The sequence below is a fragment of the Cervus canadensis genome, chromosome 29 (assembly GCF_019320065.1).
Source record: "Cervus canadensis isolate Bull #8, Minnesota chromosome 29, ASM1932006v1, whole genome shotgun sequence".
Lineage (NCBI taxonomy): Eukaryota > Metazoa > Chordata > Mammalia > Artiodactyla > Cervidae > Cervus > Cervus canadensis.
In genome coordinates this window covers 16245163-16263293 of record NC_057414.1, presented here as the reverse complement: position 1 = coordinate 16263293, position 18131 = coordinate 16245163, and the positions used below count along the sequence as shown (strand labels likewise).

Below are 18131 nucleotides of genomic sequence, written 5' to 3'. Positions count from 1 at the left end.
TCTCTCTGGCTGGAAAGCTTTCCTCTCTCGGCTTACTCGTAGTTATGGGCATCTCTCCAGGAGGCCTTTCTTTTTCTTCTTTGTAATCCCAGGATTTGAGTGCTTGGCATGTAATAGCTGCTTGATAAATTATTGAACTAAACTATATTTGCTACATTCACATTCTCTGTTGAGAAGACAAGTTTAAAGAAAAATTCAAGGTCAATGGGATTACAGGTAATTTTTATTTATACTTCAATATTGTTCAAGCTTTCTAATGATGTGATGACCTTTCAAATTTTAGAAAAATTTAAGAACACTCTGATCAAGAATAAAGTGGAGGAATCAGTGTACCAGATTTCAAGACTTATCAAAAAGCTAGAGTTATCAACAGTATGCGGTACTGCAGAAGAATAGACACATGGGAACCACTGATCAGTGCAGAGAACCCAGAAACAGACCAACACAAATATACCCAACTACTTTATGACAAATGGAGAAGGAAATGGCAACTTGCTACCTATTCTTGCCAGAAAATCCCATGGACAGAGGAGCCTGGCAGTACAGTCTTGTCCACAAATAGTGCTGGAGCAATCAAGCATTCACTCCCAAGTAATGATGATACTATTAATATTAATAAAAATAATGAATAAAATAAAAATCTCAATCTAGGTCTCACATTTTAGATCACAATTAACTTAGATCATGGACTTAAGTGAAAAATATAAAATAAAAATATTTGGAAGGAAAAACACAGAGAAAATCTCTGCAACAGGGCTAGGCAGAGTTCTCGTATTTGACCAAAATAATACAACCCATAAAAAGAAAAATTGGTAAAAAGGGCTTCATCCAAGTCAAAAACTTCTCCTCTTCGCCCTGTTTGGTAGATGAAAAGACAAGCTTCAGAGTGGGAGAAAATATTTGCAAACCATGTACTGACAAGAACTGATAGCTTGGGCATATACAGAACTCCCAAAACTCAACAGTAGAGCTTCCCCAGTGCCTCAGTGGTAAAGAACCCACTTGCCAATTCAGGAGACACAGGTTTGACCCCACAAGCCTCAGGACAACTGAGCCACAACTACTGAAGGCCGCATGCTCTGGAGCCCGCGCTCTGCAGCAGGGGAAGCCACCACAACGAGAGGCCACGAGCTCAATGAAGAGCAGCCCCTGCTGCTGCAACCAGAGAAAGGCTCGTGCAGCAACAGACTCAGCGCAGCCAAAAGTAAATAAATTAATAGTTTTAAATATATGTAAAAAAATTTTTTTTAACTCTACAGTAAAAAACAAAGAATCCAAATAGATAACAGACAAAAGAGTTGAAGAGAGACATTTGACCAAAGAGTATATACAGGTGGCAAATAAACCTATGAAAAGATATTCAACAACACTGGCCGTTAGAGACTGTAACCAATGGTGAGTGGTTAAACAAATGAACTGTTCTACATCCACGCCGTGGAATATTACTCAGCAACGAAAAAGAATGAAAAGAATATTACTCAGCAATGAAAAAGACTAACTAGTGACATGTGCAACAATGTGGATGAATCTCCAGTGAATTATGCTGAAGGAAAAAACCAACCCTCCACAGTTATACTGTGTGAATCCACTTATATAAAACTCTTGAAATATTAACAAGGAGAAGAAATCACAGGTTAAGGATGTGGTGGGTATGGGATGGTAGAGGTAAATTTGGAAATGCGGCTACAGTATGTGAAGACAGGCACTCCTTAAAAGCTTCGGTTTTCTTTGTGAAGGGGAAGGCAAGGTTGTCCGCTAAGACTGAAGGGATGGGTTAACTTCTATTCCCAGAATCTAATCCAGTTTCTGGGACACAGATCTTTTAATAAATGAGCTTACTGAACAAACAAGAGTTTTCTTAACTCAGTTGTTCTTTAGAATCAATACACAATTTTCTCCGAGCTAGCCACTAGGGGGCAGTGCTGCTGCCTATCTTTTCCCTTAATCTTTTAACCCAGTGAAAACAGAAAATAACCGGGCAGTATGTGTCAACATGTTTTTTTTTTCCTCAAAAAGATATGGTTTCAACTTTACATCCATGCATATGTGTGTGTTCACACGGTCATGCACACACAGACACATGTAGACTGGAATGATGGGAGCGCAGTTCCTTCCGCCAGCCTCTCACTGCAACCATACTGTGTCACCCCAGAGGCAATACTCACCATTTCCCAGAGGTCACTTTTTTGGTAATTCCTCGAGGGCACACAGCAAATAATGAACAGACCCTTTACACTTTCTTACAATTGATAACTTAGACAAGGCATTAATGAAGGAATCCCTAAAGTTAATCTTGGTAACTAACATACATGTTCCATAGCTTCAAGTTGATTTTTTTTTTAAACTCCTATACCTACCACCAATCCAAATTAAATAAAAAGTAGATTAAAAAATAATTTTAAATGGTGTAATCTGTTTCATAAACTTCTTTTTGCTTTGTTTCAGATTCCTAACACATTCTTATAATAAAGATTTCTCAATCTATATAATATCACATGGCTAACATTTATAACAGAATAAGCAACAGTTTGGAGGTGTGTGTTTAGTTATGGGGCTAGAAAATTTCCTACTTTGGTTCTAGTGAACCTGGGCCTCTCATGGACAGAGGGAGCTGGCAGAGTTCTAACTTAAAACAAAAATTCTCAAAACCCCCAAAGAAAAGAAGATGCAAAGGAAAACTGTTCCCCAGGAGTTTAGGGTTACACAAACCAGCTCAGCTTCAACTAAGACAAGTGAATATCCACAGCAGGGGAGACTTCCAGTCATACCAATGGAACACATCACACGCTAGCCTAAGAAAACCTGTTACCAGTTTGGCCTTATGGTCTCGAGTATGAGGGAGATAAGGAAAAGGCTGAAGTCATCTTGTGACTTGAGGCTGTCAAGTACTTCAAATGAGGGGAAAAGGTGCTTGACCCCAAAGCCTCTGAACCCTGTTATTTTGAGCTAAAGTTGCTTGGAAACAAAAATACCCAAGAAATGGATCACAAGGAGAGTCTGGGTGAGAGAGCTGAAGTAGTTACCAGTCAACGTAGATAAAGTGTCAAATTGCAAACTGTTTCAAAAACAAAGTTTCAAAGTTGTTTAGGGCAGTGTTCTAACTTGACAATTAAGTCTCATTTTTACTGGATACTTTATTCCACTAGCTGGTAAGGTAAGGTATTACACTTTGATTGATAGTCTTCTGAAGGTCTTGGGGCCAAAGATATTTTTTTGTTTTATACTTGTGAAAAGATTAATAGCAACTTACTCTTCTTACCTAACATAAAAATGCACCTTTGCTAATGAACTGATATGGCCCTCAAGGGGAGAAAAGCTTTTCTTCACAGTTACAGTTCTTTGGCTACATGGACATCTCTGAAAATGAGCTTTAAAACTGAGATGAACACTTTATTGTCTCATCCCTACTATATTTAAAATCAGTGTCCACTTTTGAAAGTCATGTGCTAAATCCTCTTTTATTCCCCCCAGCAGATGATCTAAATAAGAGCCTGATTTCATTTACATACACACTCACTTGCACTCCCCAACAACACTTCCTTTGAAAAACAGAATGTCACTTCCTCAATCCAGAGGCCAGAAGTCCCTTGGTTCTGATCTGGGGAGCCAAGACAGGAAACTCTGGTAAGCTTTCGCCTCTCCCCCTGCGGACAGCCAGGGGCGCAGCTGACAGCGGGCAGGGTCTGTTCAGAGCTCCCTTGATGCCGTGCAGCTGGAAGGCAACGGCTCGCTTCCATGCTGTGGGAACGATCCCAGAGTCCAGCACGGACAGGCCGTTTAACAAGGGCATTTCACAGCAAGGGGAGAGGAGAGGATGGGAGACCCGGACATCTTTTAGCGACCTTGCTTCTATTTCCAAACTCAGTCGAATAACCCAGGGCTGATTTCAGCCAAATCTCAGTCAGCGGCACCATCTTGTACTTTGACCCCACCAAGCTGGGCATCTTCTGGTGGGGGCGGAGGGGGTGGGACCAGACCGCTCACTGCTCAAACCAGGCTGCACGACCCTGCCCAGGATACGGAGCCTCTCACTTAAAAGGGAGCGGCTGTCCCGGTAATTTCGGTAAACACTGTCGGTTAGCACCACCTGGCAACTGAGACCCTTGATTTCTCCTGACCCCAGACGCCAAAGGGCTGCACAACACAAAAGCCGGGCCAGTCGTGGCAGACCAAACTGCGGTGTCACCGTCGTGGGGTGGGGGGATGCCTGTGAGAGACATACAGCATAAAGGCAAAGAAGGGGGACAAACAAATGAGTCACTTAATACAAGGGCTGCACATGCTGCTGACGCTGCCCGTGATGCAGCGGCTGTGGACTGGAAGGAAGCAGGCGGCCACCGGGAGGGGCAGGCAGGGAAAGCGCGGGGGGAAAGGGTGGGAGGCGCGCCGCTCTTTGTGGGGGGCCCGGCCGCGCGGCCCCACGGCCTACGCCCCCCCTTTCCCGCCCACTCCCCGAGCCCCGCAGGCTGGAGCCGCTCGGGGTCAGTACGGACCCCCCGGCCTCGGCAATCAACTCTTTTCGGTCTCCGAAAACAATCAATACAAACTTCAATGCTGGGTTTAGTTTACGGGAGGCTGGCCGGGAGGCTCCGCAGCCTCACCTGGCCGGCCGCCCGCCCCGCCCCTCGGCGGCGCACCTGACAGGTGTGCTGCAGCCCCGGGTCGCGGGGCGCGCCGCCCGCTCCCGGCGCCCCCGCCCGCGCGCCCGCGGACCCTCCCGGGCGCCCGGCCCGTCGGCAGGCCGCGGGGCGCCCCTCGCCCCGACCCGCACTCACATAGCGCCTCAACTTCTTCTCGGGGGGCGATTTCCTCAGCCAGCCGGTGCACACCACGTCGCCGCCGCCGCCGCCGCTCATGCTGCCGGCCGCCCGGAGCCCGCCGCGGGGTCGGCGGACGAGGGCGCGGGCCGCTGGCTCAGCCGGCCGGCGGTGCGCGGCTCGCGGCGAAGGGGAGGGGCTGGGGCGGCCGGCGGCCGCGGGGCGAGGGCGAGGACGAGGCGGCGCGGCCCGGCTGCCTCGCGCGCGCCCGCGCGTTCTCCCGGCCCGGCCGCGGCGGGGGCGCCCCGGCAGGAAGGGCGGCGCGCGCTCGCCACGCCCACAGCCCGCCGCGCCCCCGGGCGGGCCGCCTGCGGAGAGGCGGACACCGCCTCGCGCCCTGGGCCCAAGGCTCTCGGGGGCGCCCGCGGCTGGCCGCGTCCCCCGGGGTCTTTTTTCCGAAGCCTCCGGCTGTCAGCGGGGCAGGCGGCCGCGCCCTTGGTGGGCGTGGGGTGATGGGCAGGAACTGCGCGCCCTCGATGGTGAAGCGACCTTTCGCAGAGAGTCGTCAGCCAGGGGCCCGAGGGCTGCTCCCCTGTCCTGTCCATTCTCCCTGCGTTTAAGGTTTCAGTGGGTCAGGTTCTGGCTGAAATGAGTGATCCGCTTTCCAAGAGTTTCATTAACTCTCTCACCCCCTTGGTGGGAGAAGAAAAAAAAAAAAACAACAGATTACTACGTGCTGGGCTGGGCGTACGTTCCTTGCTTATAGGATCTTCATTACAAATCTCCAAATTGAGTGGGGTGTGTTATTCCCATTTCCCAGATAGCCTAGGGGCCCAAAGCCCTGGCAGTGCAGTCAAGTTTCTCATTCTAGGGATGGGTCGGGGTTGGGAGTGGTACTGCTCATCTATTTAAAGTGGAGAATTGCTTTCATGTCCGCATTAATTTAGGGTCCTCTTATTATCAGAATGGAGCAGGAACTGGCAACCCCACTCCAGTATTCTTGCCTGGAGAATTTCACGGACAGAGGAGCCTGGCGGGCTACAGTCCATGGGTTTGCAAAGAGTCGGATACGACTGAGCGACTAACACACTATTATCAGAAAATAAAGTTCCGCTGGCTCCCACACTGCCTCTGGGAAAAGCAATTCAATAGAAGAAAATTCTTATGATCTGTAGAATCAAGGAGGCAAAAATGGGTCAAAAATACTATTTCATAGTGAATTGGAAGGCAAGATGGTATAGAGTAAGAAACTGGGGTCAAAATTCTTCAGCGCTCCAACTTATTGACAAAGGTTAGGAGAATTCTCTGGGACTCATTTGATGCAGATGCCTCTTACTGCGTTGTGGAAAGGCTTAACTGAGATGGAGAACGCTGAAGCACATACCTGAAGGATCCAGCATTTTGTGGGGAGGTAATAAGGGGTAAAAAAAAAACTCAGCAAAACTGGAAACCTTTGGTTAAAGGCTCTTTTCAACTCACAAAGTACCTTTACAAGCAGCGTTAAAAGGTTAGGCTCTCCACCCCCCGACCCGATTTTTTTGAAGAGTGGATAGTAACCCGTTACATCAATAGGGAACTGTGCAGGCACCGGAGTGGAACCGGTGGCATCTTGCACTCCCTGAAGACATCAGACTAAGGCTACTTTGCTCATTTCCCTATCTCTGTGCAGCAAAGCTAGCTCTTGCAAGCTGTTGGACATACTTCTGATTTTACAGATCTTTGCTGGGTTGCGGAAAACTCAACCATTTCAGTTTGTAAAAGCTAATTCTATACTCTATGCTTAGCTCTTCTAAGCACCTGGGAAGGTTTAGCGATCAGCAACCCTGGACCCAATTTTCACTGATTTTCTTCACTATCCGGTGTGCTGCTGGATTGTATGTAAAACCAAGACAGTCAGGCTATCTCGGGGACCAGGGCCTTTTAGCCTTTCAACGGAGGGATATTTAAGACACATGTAAGGCTACCACCAGAATGATGGCCATTTTAACCTCTGGCTTTAAGTACCTTCTATAAAACCCGTGACACAAATATCAAAATACTCAGAGCCTGTCAAATCAGTCAGGAGGCGGTGACTCCTGACCAAAATAAAGCAATCCTCTGACTTCATTCACATCTGAGTCATGGTGCCAAGTCTCAGGGACTGCAGAGTCTGAGAAATCTGCATGCCTAGTTTGCAGCTGAGGTTTGTGATGCAAGTCAGGCATACACACAGGAGGCCTTATCTTTCCTTAGAAGAGTAGTCTTCTGTTACGTATCTTTTTATAGTTATAGGATTCAAGACAGACTGGGAGACTGTTCAGCAACCATTAGTTGGGAGTTGGGCTACACTTGGCCAGAAACTCTTGAGGGTCTTATTTTGTTTAAAGATGCCATCCGCCCATATTTTATTTACAATTTCATGTGGAAACATTTTGAGGCCACTGACAGGAGGGCCTTGAAATACAACAGAGTATCAGCTTCAGAAGTCTTCTCTGAACATATCCCTCCTTCCCCAAAAGTTAGATGAAGGGGCTCTTCTTGGTGCTCCCCCACCTCCCCAACCTTTTCATTACTCAGTTGCCGGTACTTAGCTAGGGCTGCTCACCGGTGGAGGGACTGCTGCTGAGGTCCCTGGCTGCACCCCCATGTAGCTCAGTCTTCTGGGCCTGAGGTAGGAGCCCGGCCTAGAAACAGCCTTCGCACAGGACGTTCCTGTCTGGGCCTTTGCTAAGTCCTCTCCATTCCTTGCCTTTGTTGTTGTTTTTTAAATGCTCCTTGGTTTTCACTGGGGAGGAATAGAAAACAAATTATCGGAATGATTTATTTAGATGAAGATCGGCGCCATCTATTGGAACCAGTTGGGACGACAGTACCCCCTTCCCCAGAGAGGACGTGCATTTCTAGTCTATAATTTAGGCAATTTTGATTAAAGACCACAGGTATTTCCTGGGGGAATTAATGGCCCGCTGCAAGGAGCGCCGTTAATTCTGTATTCATTAAATCCCCAGGAAATGGCCCGTCTTATGAGGAGGGTTTCTCTGGAGGGGCACTGCAGAGATTAGAGAAACACACACCTGGGAGGAAGCCAGAGCACCACTTTTTGCTCCCGCCCCTCCCCCCACAGAGCCTGAGTTCTAAAGGGCGCACTCTGACTTTTTGAGTGTCGTCAGCGACAGCCTGCATCCGTGCCTGTCTGGGAGTTGAGGCTTTGTGGCCGGTGGCAGGTGCATGGCTGGTGGAACGCTCCCAGGAGCGGGCTGGAAGAAATGTCCTCAACTGCACACCAGACCGGGTGATTAATACCGCCCACGCCAAGCCTGACGTCAGTGATCGGACTGGGGGTGGGAATAGATGTTTGTGTCCTAACCCTTCTGCCTTTTCTCCCTTCCAGTTTAGTTGACAGGTTAATTTCTGCTTGCTGCTTGTCAAGGTCAGTATGACCAGCTGGGCCACCTCAGCTGGTGACTTTCAGGACACTTGTTTCTCAGGCATGTTGAGGTGGGAGCCTCTTTAACACCCAGGTGCTTTGAGCCCACTTGCTTCCCTCCGACACAATAATCTGACCTACTCAAATCACCTTTCAGCATTTGGGTGGGACTGAGATCTGGAAGTGAGCTTGGAGTGTGGTTGAAGACCTAACCGGGTTTCCTCCTGGTTACACCCAATGGGAGACATTCTGGAAGTAAGCTTTCTTGAAAGAGAAAAGTTCGAGCAAGTCGTTCCCCAATTTCTCCTTTGTAAAGAATAAGAACCTGTGCTAATTGTTTTAGGGCAGTTAGGTTCCTGGGACATCTCTGCTGCCATGGTGGTGACATCACACCCCCCCCACCCAGATCAGGCTGCAAAATCAGGTACCATATTCTTGGAAGAACAAAGGCTGTCAAGGTCCCTGGGAAAGTGCCTTAGAACTCCAAACCCTACTTTGCAGGATGACCCCTTACCTCCTTCAGAGTCCTTCTACCTTGAATTAGGCCTTGAACAGATTATCTCAAGACCCCGTTCCCTAAAATTCATGTATCCAACCCCCAAAACAGTTGTTCATTCTTAAGGGTCACACTGCACCTGTATGAACTGGGTTATCACACTGTACAAGTTCCTGTTTACTTGTCAAAGAACTGTGAGTTCCCCGAAGGCTGGACTGCGTTTTCCTCATTTTTTTTTTTTTTTTTTTTTGTATCCCCAGAACCTCCAAGCATGGTGCCAGGCACAAAATAGATGTTCAGTAAACGTTTGAGAATGAAGGAACCAACCCTTAAAGGACGACAAGTGAGGTTGTGGACCCTTGGGGCATCCAGAACTCTGGATCATCCACACCAGTATCTGAGAGGGCACCTGTAAGCAGCTGAAGCGCTGAAACTCGGAGGGACTGGCCTGATGGGGGGAGGGGGAGCTGAGCAACTGGAGGTAATTCTGTGAAGTTTCACTTGTTAACCCTTGGTTTCCAAATCTGCTGTAGAGATTCCCCAGACAACCTCCCGTCTGGGACTGAGAATTAAAATCTTCTGTGGGTTATCTGGTGTCTGGCTTTGTGCAGACAATGCAGCAGGGCGCTGTCACTTGTACCCACACACACTACTAGCAGGGGCCGCAGGGATCACGTTCCCTGACTCAAGCTGGGCTTCACAGCACAGTGGACCAGAAATGCCTTTCTTCTGCGCCAAGTGCAGGCAGAGCTGCCGTGCAGATTTGTTAGTCTTTGTTTTGCTGGGGATCTAAGTGCCGCAGGAGATTGTCTAACTAATTTCACCAGTTATCCAAGATGACTGTTGGACAGCCAGTGATGGGCTGGTAAAAGTTTAAAACCTGGCTCTTTGGTAGTGTCGGTAGTAGCCTTGATTTGTAGTATGTGACAATTTTTGTGAGGCAAATAAGAACCTCCCCACAATTTTCTCCCCAACTATTAATGATTTCAAGCTATCAACTTCATGTCTTCAAATAGAGTTAAAAGATGCACAGTAATACACTTTTAGTATTTCCATCAAAAAGATACAATAGACATAATGCCAAGAGCAAATAGTAAAATGTATCAAAATAATTAGTAACTGATGAATTCTGGTTAGTTTTTAAATTAAGGTATCATTCACATACCAGAAGTATCATGCTTTTAACCTGTACTATTTGTTGGTTTTTAGTATATTCTCCAGTTGTGCTGCCATCACTGCTATCTAACTTTAAAACATTTTCATCACCCCCAAAGAAACTCCATGTCTATTAGCAGTCACCTCTCATTTTCCCAACAGCATTTGCTGGCAACCACTAACTTACTTTCTGTCTCTATGGATTTGCCAATTCTGAATATTTCCTATAATCGGACTCATATACCACATGGCCTTTTGTGCCTGACTTTGTACTTTGTATAACGTTTTCAAGGTTCATTCATGTTGTGACATATCAGTTTTTCTTTATTCCTCTTTATGGCTGAATAATATTCCACTATAGCCAAGTACCATGTTTTACTTATACACACTCATCAGTTAATACACATTTTAGTTGTTTCTACTTTTGGACTGTTATGAGTAATATTGCTGTGAACATTCATGTACAAGTTTTTGTGTGAATCTGTTTTCACACTCTTCACTATACAGCTAGGAGTTAAACTGCTAAGTCACACTGTGACCCTGTGTTTAACTTTTTACAGAACTCTTTATTGTTTCCCACGGTGGTTACACCATTTTACATTTCAAGCAGCAGTGTGTGAGGATTCCAAGCTGTCCACATCTTCTCCAATACCTGTTATTTTCCACTTTTAATGATAATTTAATTTCAGTGTATTCTTTAGCAATCAGCTTGCAAAATTTTCCATAGTTTAACAATCCCTTCTCACAGGCTGGCATGAGCCAGCCCAGAACACCAGTACATACAGCCTTCCACAGAAAATCCCGCTGTCCTGTCTAGTCAGTTCCACTTCTTTTTGCTGATAAGAGTAATACTCAACAGATTTGGATTTCCTTCTTACATCCTTCCTATAGAAAACTGAAACGGAAAATCTCAGGTTTTTTTTTTTTTTTTCATTTCTGGAATTAAGAAGATTTTTGAATCTGGAGAATCACAAGGTTTTCAGCTCCCACCAAGCACTCTGGGCAGAACAGAGAGTTTCCCTCCTCCATTTACGTTGAGAAGCAAAAATAAAACCCAAAATGTATTTTCCTGACACCCAGATGTATCTTCTGGATGAGCTCTTGAGCAGTTGCTTCAACAGGGCAAACAGCTGTGGTCTGTTTCAACATAATTTGATGTAATCAGGGTTAATTTTGATGATGCAGTAACTCTGAAGACTGTTTTTTAACTGGATTACTGTTGGGTCAACAATCATGTGGCATTACATTTAGTGGCTGAAACAAAAGCCAGAATTAAAACAGCCTTCCCCCAAGCCCCCTTCTAAATGACAGCCCCGCTGGGATTAGAAGTTATGAGGCACATGTAACACAATTAACTAAAAAAGAAAGTAGCTGCAGTCAAATTACGTGCAAGCTTCTCCAAGGTCCAGAGGGTCCACTGAGAAAAGAGCTGGAAACTTATTTGTTGTTGTTGTTTTCTTTTCCTAGAGTGGTGAGAACATGTTGGCAGACATCATTATAACTTCATATTTGGAACCATTTCTGCAGAACAAAGGCTTTATCTTACTTTGAGGGATCTGGCTGTCAGTGTTTATGCCAGCCCAAAAGCAGGGTCTGAGCTGCTCTAGGCACACACATGCTTTATTTAGTCTCTTCCCACTTTTCAGTTTTGGCTAGTTTGAAACACAGCTAAGGCCCGTGACAAAAGCCATTCTTCAACAGTTCTGGAAAGCAGAATCTTCAAAAATAGATGTCTTGGGAAGCTGCCAAATGTGTTGGTTCTTCAAAACCTCTTTAATTCAATTTTGTAGTTCAAAAAAGATCTCATATGTATCCAATCCCCTCTGTAAATAAGTCTCCATTCATTTCTGTTTTTGTGATTTAGGGGATCAAGAAACTTGAAAAGCAAAGAAGCCATCACCCTCCTACTGCACGTTATTTATCAGGAATTCCTCATCTAAATAATTTCCTGACCAACAAATATTCTGAAATAATATGTAAGTGTGATAAAAAGGTAATGAGACAAAGAATAACAAGATTTTTTTTCTATTAGTGTACTAGTGTCTTGTTTTAGTTGTAAAAGCAGATACCCATTTTAAGTTTGCTTATGCCCCTACAGGGAATTAACTGGTAAAAAAAAAAAAAAAAAGAAAGAAAAGGTATATCTCATGGAACCCAAGAAAAAGTTGACTGTGGCCTCAGGACGAACAGCAACCAAGGACTAAATGTAGAAGAGCGAGGCAGCCAGTTTGTATGTGTCTGTGTGTCTCTCACAGGCCATATGGGTTTTCATTTCTGAGTATTTTGCCTGTAGTTCTTTATCCCTGCAAAGTGCTTCCTTTGTCTCTTATGGTACATGTTTGTCTTATGGCTCCTAAGTTATGTGCTCCTGGTTCAAGCAACCAGTCCAGGCTCTCTCACCCCCAGTCTCCTTAGAGGGAAAGAGACTGGTCCGCTTGGGGTCAGGTATCCACCCCTAGCCCTATCAGCATGGGAAGCTCATGTCCCCCCAACATTGGTGGGCCACCCGGCTAGCAAGGGTGGGGGGATTCTCGGGTGAAAGATGGGTTCAATAACTAACTAGATACCTTGAGAGGTGTTTAATAGAGACACAAACACCAGTCTTGTTTCTTTCAGAACATATCCAGTATTTATCATCTGAAACTCAGAAAATACTTAGGAAGGCATATATTTCCATTCAAATACAAAATATGTTTATATTCATATATATAGGTATATATAAAACTTAGGGGTTTTACATACTTGCTTGTTATTCAATTCTCAATAAAGATTTTCTGAGAACCAACTATGTATGACAAGTTCAGCATAGGAATACTGAGGTAAGATCAAGGTCTTGTTAAGAAGTTCAAGGTATTTCTGGGGAGAGAAGCAGGTAAGCGGGTGTCTACCAGCGGCCTGTGAGCAATGTTAGAGCATGAGAAATGGTCAGCTGCTATAAGGGAACAAGCATAAAGGGCTTAGGTTTTACCTGTCTTCTGGTGCCTCACAGAGAGGCACAATTAACGTTTGTTCAATTAATGATGTAAGCAGTAGCTCCTTCAATTTTTAGACAAGACACTTGTCTAGATTTAGAGAGCAAGGTGGAGAAAACCACTAACTGAAAATACGAGTGACTCCAAGTAGTTCATCTTAGGACTTGCTTCTGAATTCCTTCCATCAATCAAATACATTCATTCAGCAAATGTTCACCGGGCACCTGCTAGATACCAGGCTTTTGGCAAGGTGCTGGCTATGAAATGATGAACCGCGTGGGGAGGCTCCTGAGAAGCCTACCAAGTCACTGGACTCTGGAAGCAGTGCTGGAGAGACACCCTTGGAATTCACATTCAGTAACAGATTTCAGCAACAAATTACAAGTTGAACTCACAGTTACTTCTCATTCCTGAGTTTTTGTTCTATGTCCAGGCAAGGCTGAAAAGCCTAGTTTAAAAGTTCAATTTATGAAAGATTTTACAGACATTTAGGGGAGAAAACCAGTTTGGGAGTTATATTTTAAGGAATATTTCCCTTTTGTCTGATGGACACACTTCCCTTTTTTGACGGGACACCTAATTCATTCAGGGGTTATTTAATGAGTACTCACTATGTTCCAGATACTCCCCAAGGCACTAGACAAAGATAAATGCCCTCTCCTCTCACGAAGCTCATGTTCTGACAGAGAAGAAAAATGACAGCGTAGGACGACTGGAACTTGCATATGGTCCTGAGGGAGCGTAATGGAGGGAGGGAGTCTGGAAGCCACTGGCCAACCCCTGGTATCCTGATATGCAAGTACTACAAATACTAACAAACGTATGAAAGTGTAGCAATCCGAGCTGCATTTTGGAGTGTCACCACTCTTGAAATAAAACCCCATGGCCTCGGAGAGTGTGGTTAGAGTTGTTAATATCTTGAATCTGGGTGACTAAGAGGCGACAGGTGTGTAGCTGAGAAAGCCACCCAGGCCCGATCACAGGCGTGTGGAGACAGGCCGCGCTCAGCCAGGGTGCAGGGCACACTCCAGCTCGACAGGCAGAACAGGACTCTGTTGAGGTGCCAACCCATGAGAAAAAAGTTAATCAAGAGTGAAATGACAGTCAAAATAAACACCCGAAAGTTTCCATATGTATTTTTATGCTTGTTGATCCATGAACAGCCCACTCCTACACTTTCTGAGAAACATTAACCTGATACAAGAGCCTTCCAGCACAAGTTAGTGAGTTGGGTTTTTTTCAATAAAGTTGACATGTCTGGTTGGGGGTAGGGGTGGATAAAGGAAGGGGAAGCACCTGGATGTCGCTTTATTACAGGCAAAGGAGGAATCAGAGTGGGAGAGAAACACATCACAGAGAAAAACACGGGAGAGGTAGTGGAAGAGAAAGGAAGAGAGGGAGAGAGAGAGGTCAAGAGGTGCGCAGGGTCTGGGCCGCACGGGTTCCAGGGCCACATCATTCTGTGGGCTGGCTGTCCAGTCCTTGACAGAGAGGCACAGAAGCCAGCTCAAAGGTCCAGACAGAACAGTCAAATTCTTCAGTGAGCAGATCTGTGTAATTATTACTTTTTACTGTAAAAACATTAAGACCTCACTGAAGATTTCACACTAATGGTGTGATATTAAACCATCTATGTTAGAATCATCCGGGTTTCACAGGTGGCTCAGTAGTAAAGAATCCACCTGCCAATGCAGGAGATGCAAGAGGTAGCTCAGTGGTAAAGAATCTGCCTGCCTATGTAGGAGACGTGGGTTCAATCCCTGGGTTGGGAAGATCCCCTGGACAAGGATATGACAACGTACTCCAGTCTCAAACTTAAATTGAAGAAGTAGGGAAAACCACTAGGCCATTCAGATATAACCTAAATCATAAATCAAATCCCTTACGATTATACAGTGGAAGTAGATCAAGGGATTAGAGCTGATAGAGTGTCTGAAGAACTATATGGATGGAGGCTCCTAATGTTGTATAGGAGGCAGTGACCAAAACCATCCCCAAGAAATGCAACAAGGCAAAACAGTTGTCTGAGGAAGCAAGAATATTAAGAGGTGGCAAGAATACACAGAAGAACTACACAAAAAAGATCTTCATGACCCAGATAACCACGATGGTGTGATCACTCACCTAGAGCCAGACATCTTGGGAGTGCGAAGTCAAGTGGCCCTGAGGAACCATCACTATGAACAAAGCTAGTGGAGGTGATGGGATTCCAGCTGAGCTGTTAAAGTACTGCACTCATTATGCCAGCAAATTTGGAAAACTCAGCAGTGGCCACAGGACTGGGAAAGGTCAGTTTCCATTCCAATTCCAGGATGGGCAATGCCAAAGAATGTTCAAACTACCCACAATTGCACTCATTTCACATGCTAGCAAGCCAGCAAAATCCTTCAAGCCAGGCTTCAACAGTATGTGAACCAACTTCCAGCTGGACTAGCAAAGGCAGAGGAACCAGAGATCAAATTGCCAACATCCGTTGGATAATAGAAAAGGCAAGGGAATTGCAGAAAACATCCATTTCTGCTTCACTGACTACACTAAAGCCTTTGACTGTGTGGATCACACCCTCTTGATGAAGGTGAAAGAGGAGAGTGAAAAAGCTGGTTGAAAACTCAACATTTAAAAAAAAACTAAGATCATGGCATCTGGTCCCAGCACTTCATGGCAAATAGATGGGGAAGAAAATGGGAACAGTGACAGACTTTATTTTCTTGCGCTCCAAAATCACTGTGGACAGTTAACTGCAGCCACGAAATTAAAGACGCTTGCTCCTTGGAAGAAAAGCCGTGACAAGCTTAGACAGCATATTAAGAAGCAGAAATTTCAATTTGCTGACAAAGGTCCATAGAGTCAAAGCTACGGTTTTTCCAGTAGTCAGGTACAGATGTGAGAGTTGGACTATAAAGAAAGCTGAGGAACTAAGAACTGATGCTTTCAAATTGTGGTGCTGGAGAAGACTCTCGGAGAGCCCCTTGGACTGCAAGGAGATCCAACCAGTCCATCCTAAAGGAAATCAACGTGAATATTCATTGGAAAGACTGACGCTGAAGTTCCAATACTTTGGCCACCAGATGCCAAGAGCCAACTCACTGGAAAAGACCCTAATGCTGGGAAAGACTGAGGGCAGAAGAGGGTGTGACAGAGGATGAGATGGTTGGATGGCATCACCAACTCAATGGACATAAGTTTGAGCAAACTCAGGGAGATAGAGAAGGACAGGGAAGCTTGGCATGCTGCAGTCCATGGGGTCACAAAGAGTCAGACATGACTGAGTGAACAACAATTAGAATTATTCAGGGTGACTGTTAAAAGAATGCAAATTGTGGGCTGCTCCTTCCTAGACCTTTTAGGGTAAAACAGACTTTCCAGGGTGGTACCAGGATAATCTGAATTTTTAATAAGCTTCCCAGGTGATTCTTACACATAATCAGCTTTGGCAAAGATTATACGAAAGGGGAGTCCCTGAGTCATGGGAGCACCTCCTATTTATCTCTGTATCCACAGAATGGAGCACCACACCCAGCACAGTGAGTCTACTGAACTGAACTGCATACACCAAAGACGTTTTTAGAGAAAAGTCACTCCATCCCACATCCTGAAACAGCTGATTCCATTTTCCCCCATACACTTGTAGTCCATGGACATAGCTTTTACACTGTTGCAATTACAAAGTACAGTTAAAATTTTTTTTCAACACATCTTCTCTTATAATTTCTATGGCTATAAAATATTTCATTCAACATGCAATAATTATCTTTGTTCATACAGATTTTTTTTGAGTTTTGAAAGGGATTCCCTTTGAAGACTTTACCTTTGTATAGTGTTTTCAATTTATGAAACCCTTTCACATAGTTTTGTTTCTCAAAACACTGTAAGCTAAATATTATCCTCATTTTGCAGATGCATACACAAACTCAGAGATAAAATAACCTGCTCAAGATTCCACAGCTAGTATGCAGTATGTCAGACACAAACCACAGTCTTCTCCCTCTACCTCTAATACCCCTTCCAGGACACCAAACATCTAGCACATTTTCTGGCAGGAATCTGACCCCAGAGTTTCCTGATGCAGAAACCTGTAATGGAGGATGTAGAAGATGGAAATTACATTTAAAGAGATCACTGGCCAGCTGTACCCTAACTGTATAAGGAATCAGTTCCTGCCTGTTGCTGCTGCTGCTGCTGCTGAGTCGCTTCAGCTGTGTCCGACTCCGTGCGACCCCATAGACGTTAGTCCACCAGGCTCCGCCGTCCCTGGGATTCTCCAGGCAAGAACACTGGAGTGGGTTGCCATTTCCTTCTCCAACGCATGAAAGTGAAAAGTGAAAGTGAGGTCGCTCAGTCGTGTCTGACTCTTCGTGACCCCATGGACTGCAGCCTACCAGGTTCCTCTGTCAATGGGATTTTCCAGGCAAGAGTGTTGGAGTGGGGTGCCATTGCCTTCTCCAGTTCCTGCCTGTTAGGGAAATGCAAACAAACAAACAAATAAATAAATAAATAAAATAAATGTAATAGTGGTGGAAATCTTCAGTGAAAGATTCAATAGCAAATTAACAGATGACCCAAGTCCATTTCTGCAATCCCCAAATAAAGGGGGCTAGGACTGTCCCAAACATTGTGACACTATTAACTGAGCTTTTTCCATATGACAGATAACAGGAGGAAGAACAACCACTATGGGCTATAAGATGACAGGAAGGAGGCACTGGAGATGTCAAGCCCTTCTAACGTTGCGACTGGTGTCACAGGGTGCTTGGGTAGCAGCTGAGTGGACGGCGCAGGGAAGCATTCCTCGACCAAGAGAAAGACCTGCTTTCAGGATACACTGCCTGGTGAACACCCTAGTGGGGTGCAGCCCTTCCGGGAAGGACAGACTGTCCCAACCGAGCAGTTACAGAGTCTATTATGGAGAAGAGATGGCTGAGGAGAAGGAAGTGTGAGGTGGTTTCTCATTTATTATATTTGCATGCCATGGAGAAGCAGGTTCTGTTACTATCAGGTTACAATCAAGATTTCTCCAAGGATTAAAAAAAAAGCTCTCTCTTGGGTTTCCCTGTTGGCTCAGTGGTAAAGAATCCGCCTGCCAATGCAGAAGATCGGGGTTCAATACTTGATCTGGGAAGATCCCCCAGGCCTCGGAGCAACAAAGCCCACGCGCCACAACTGCTGAACATGTGCTCTAGGGCCCAGGAAGCCACAACTACTGAGCCCACGTGCCACAACTACTGAGGCCTGCATGCCCTAGAGCCTGTGTTGTGCAAAAGGGAAGCTGCTGCAATGAGAAGCCCGCACACCGCAGCTAGGGAATAGCCCCCACTCACTGCGGCTAGAGGAAAGCCTGAACAGCA

General features: G+C 45.5%; 1 protein-coding gene and 1 long non-coding RNA gene across 10 annotated transcripts in view; one reads left to right on the top strand and one right to left on the bottom strand.

Moving 5' to 3' along the window:
- Window positions 1-5036, bottom strand: part of GAB2 (GRB2 associated binding protein 2) — a 177851-nt gene extending 172815 nt beyond the window's left edge. For all 8 annotated transcript variants that reach the window (XM_043452645.1, XM_043452646.1, XM_043452649.1 and 5 more), the window contains exon 1: window positions 4776-5036. In XM_043452645.1, the coding sequence (XP_043308580.1) occupies window positions 4776-4856 (81 nt within the window). In that variant the 5' untranslated portion in view covers window positions 4857-5036. The remainder of the gene's footprint in view (window positions 1-4775) is intronic.
- Window positions 3499-17925, top strand: LOC122431363. Of its 2 annotated transcripts, none has more exons than XR_006266488.1 (4): window positions 3499-3624; window positions 8920-9070; window positions 11679-11790; window positions 17436-17925. It is a non-coding gene; the product is annotated as an uncharacterized LOC122431363 (long non-coding RNA). The 2 variants fall into 2 exon arrangements; XR_006266489.1 differs by having other exon boundaries at window positions 11679-11807.
- The last annotated feature ends 206 nt before the right edge of the window (window positions 17926-18131 follow it).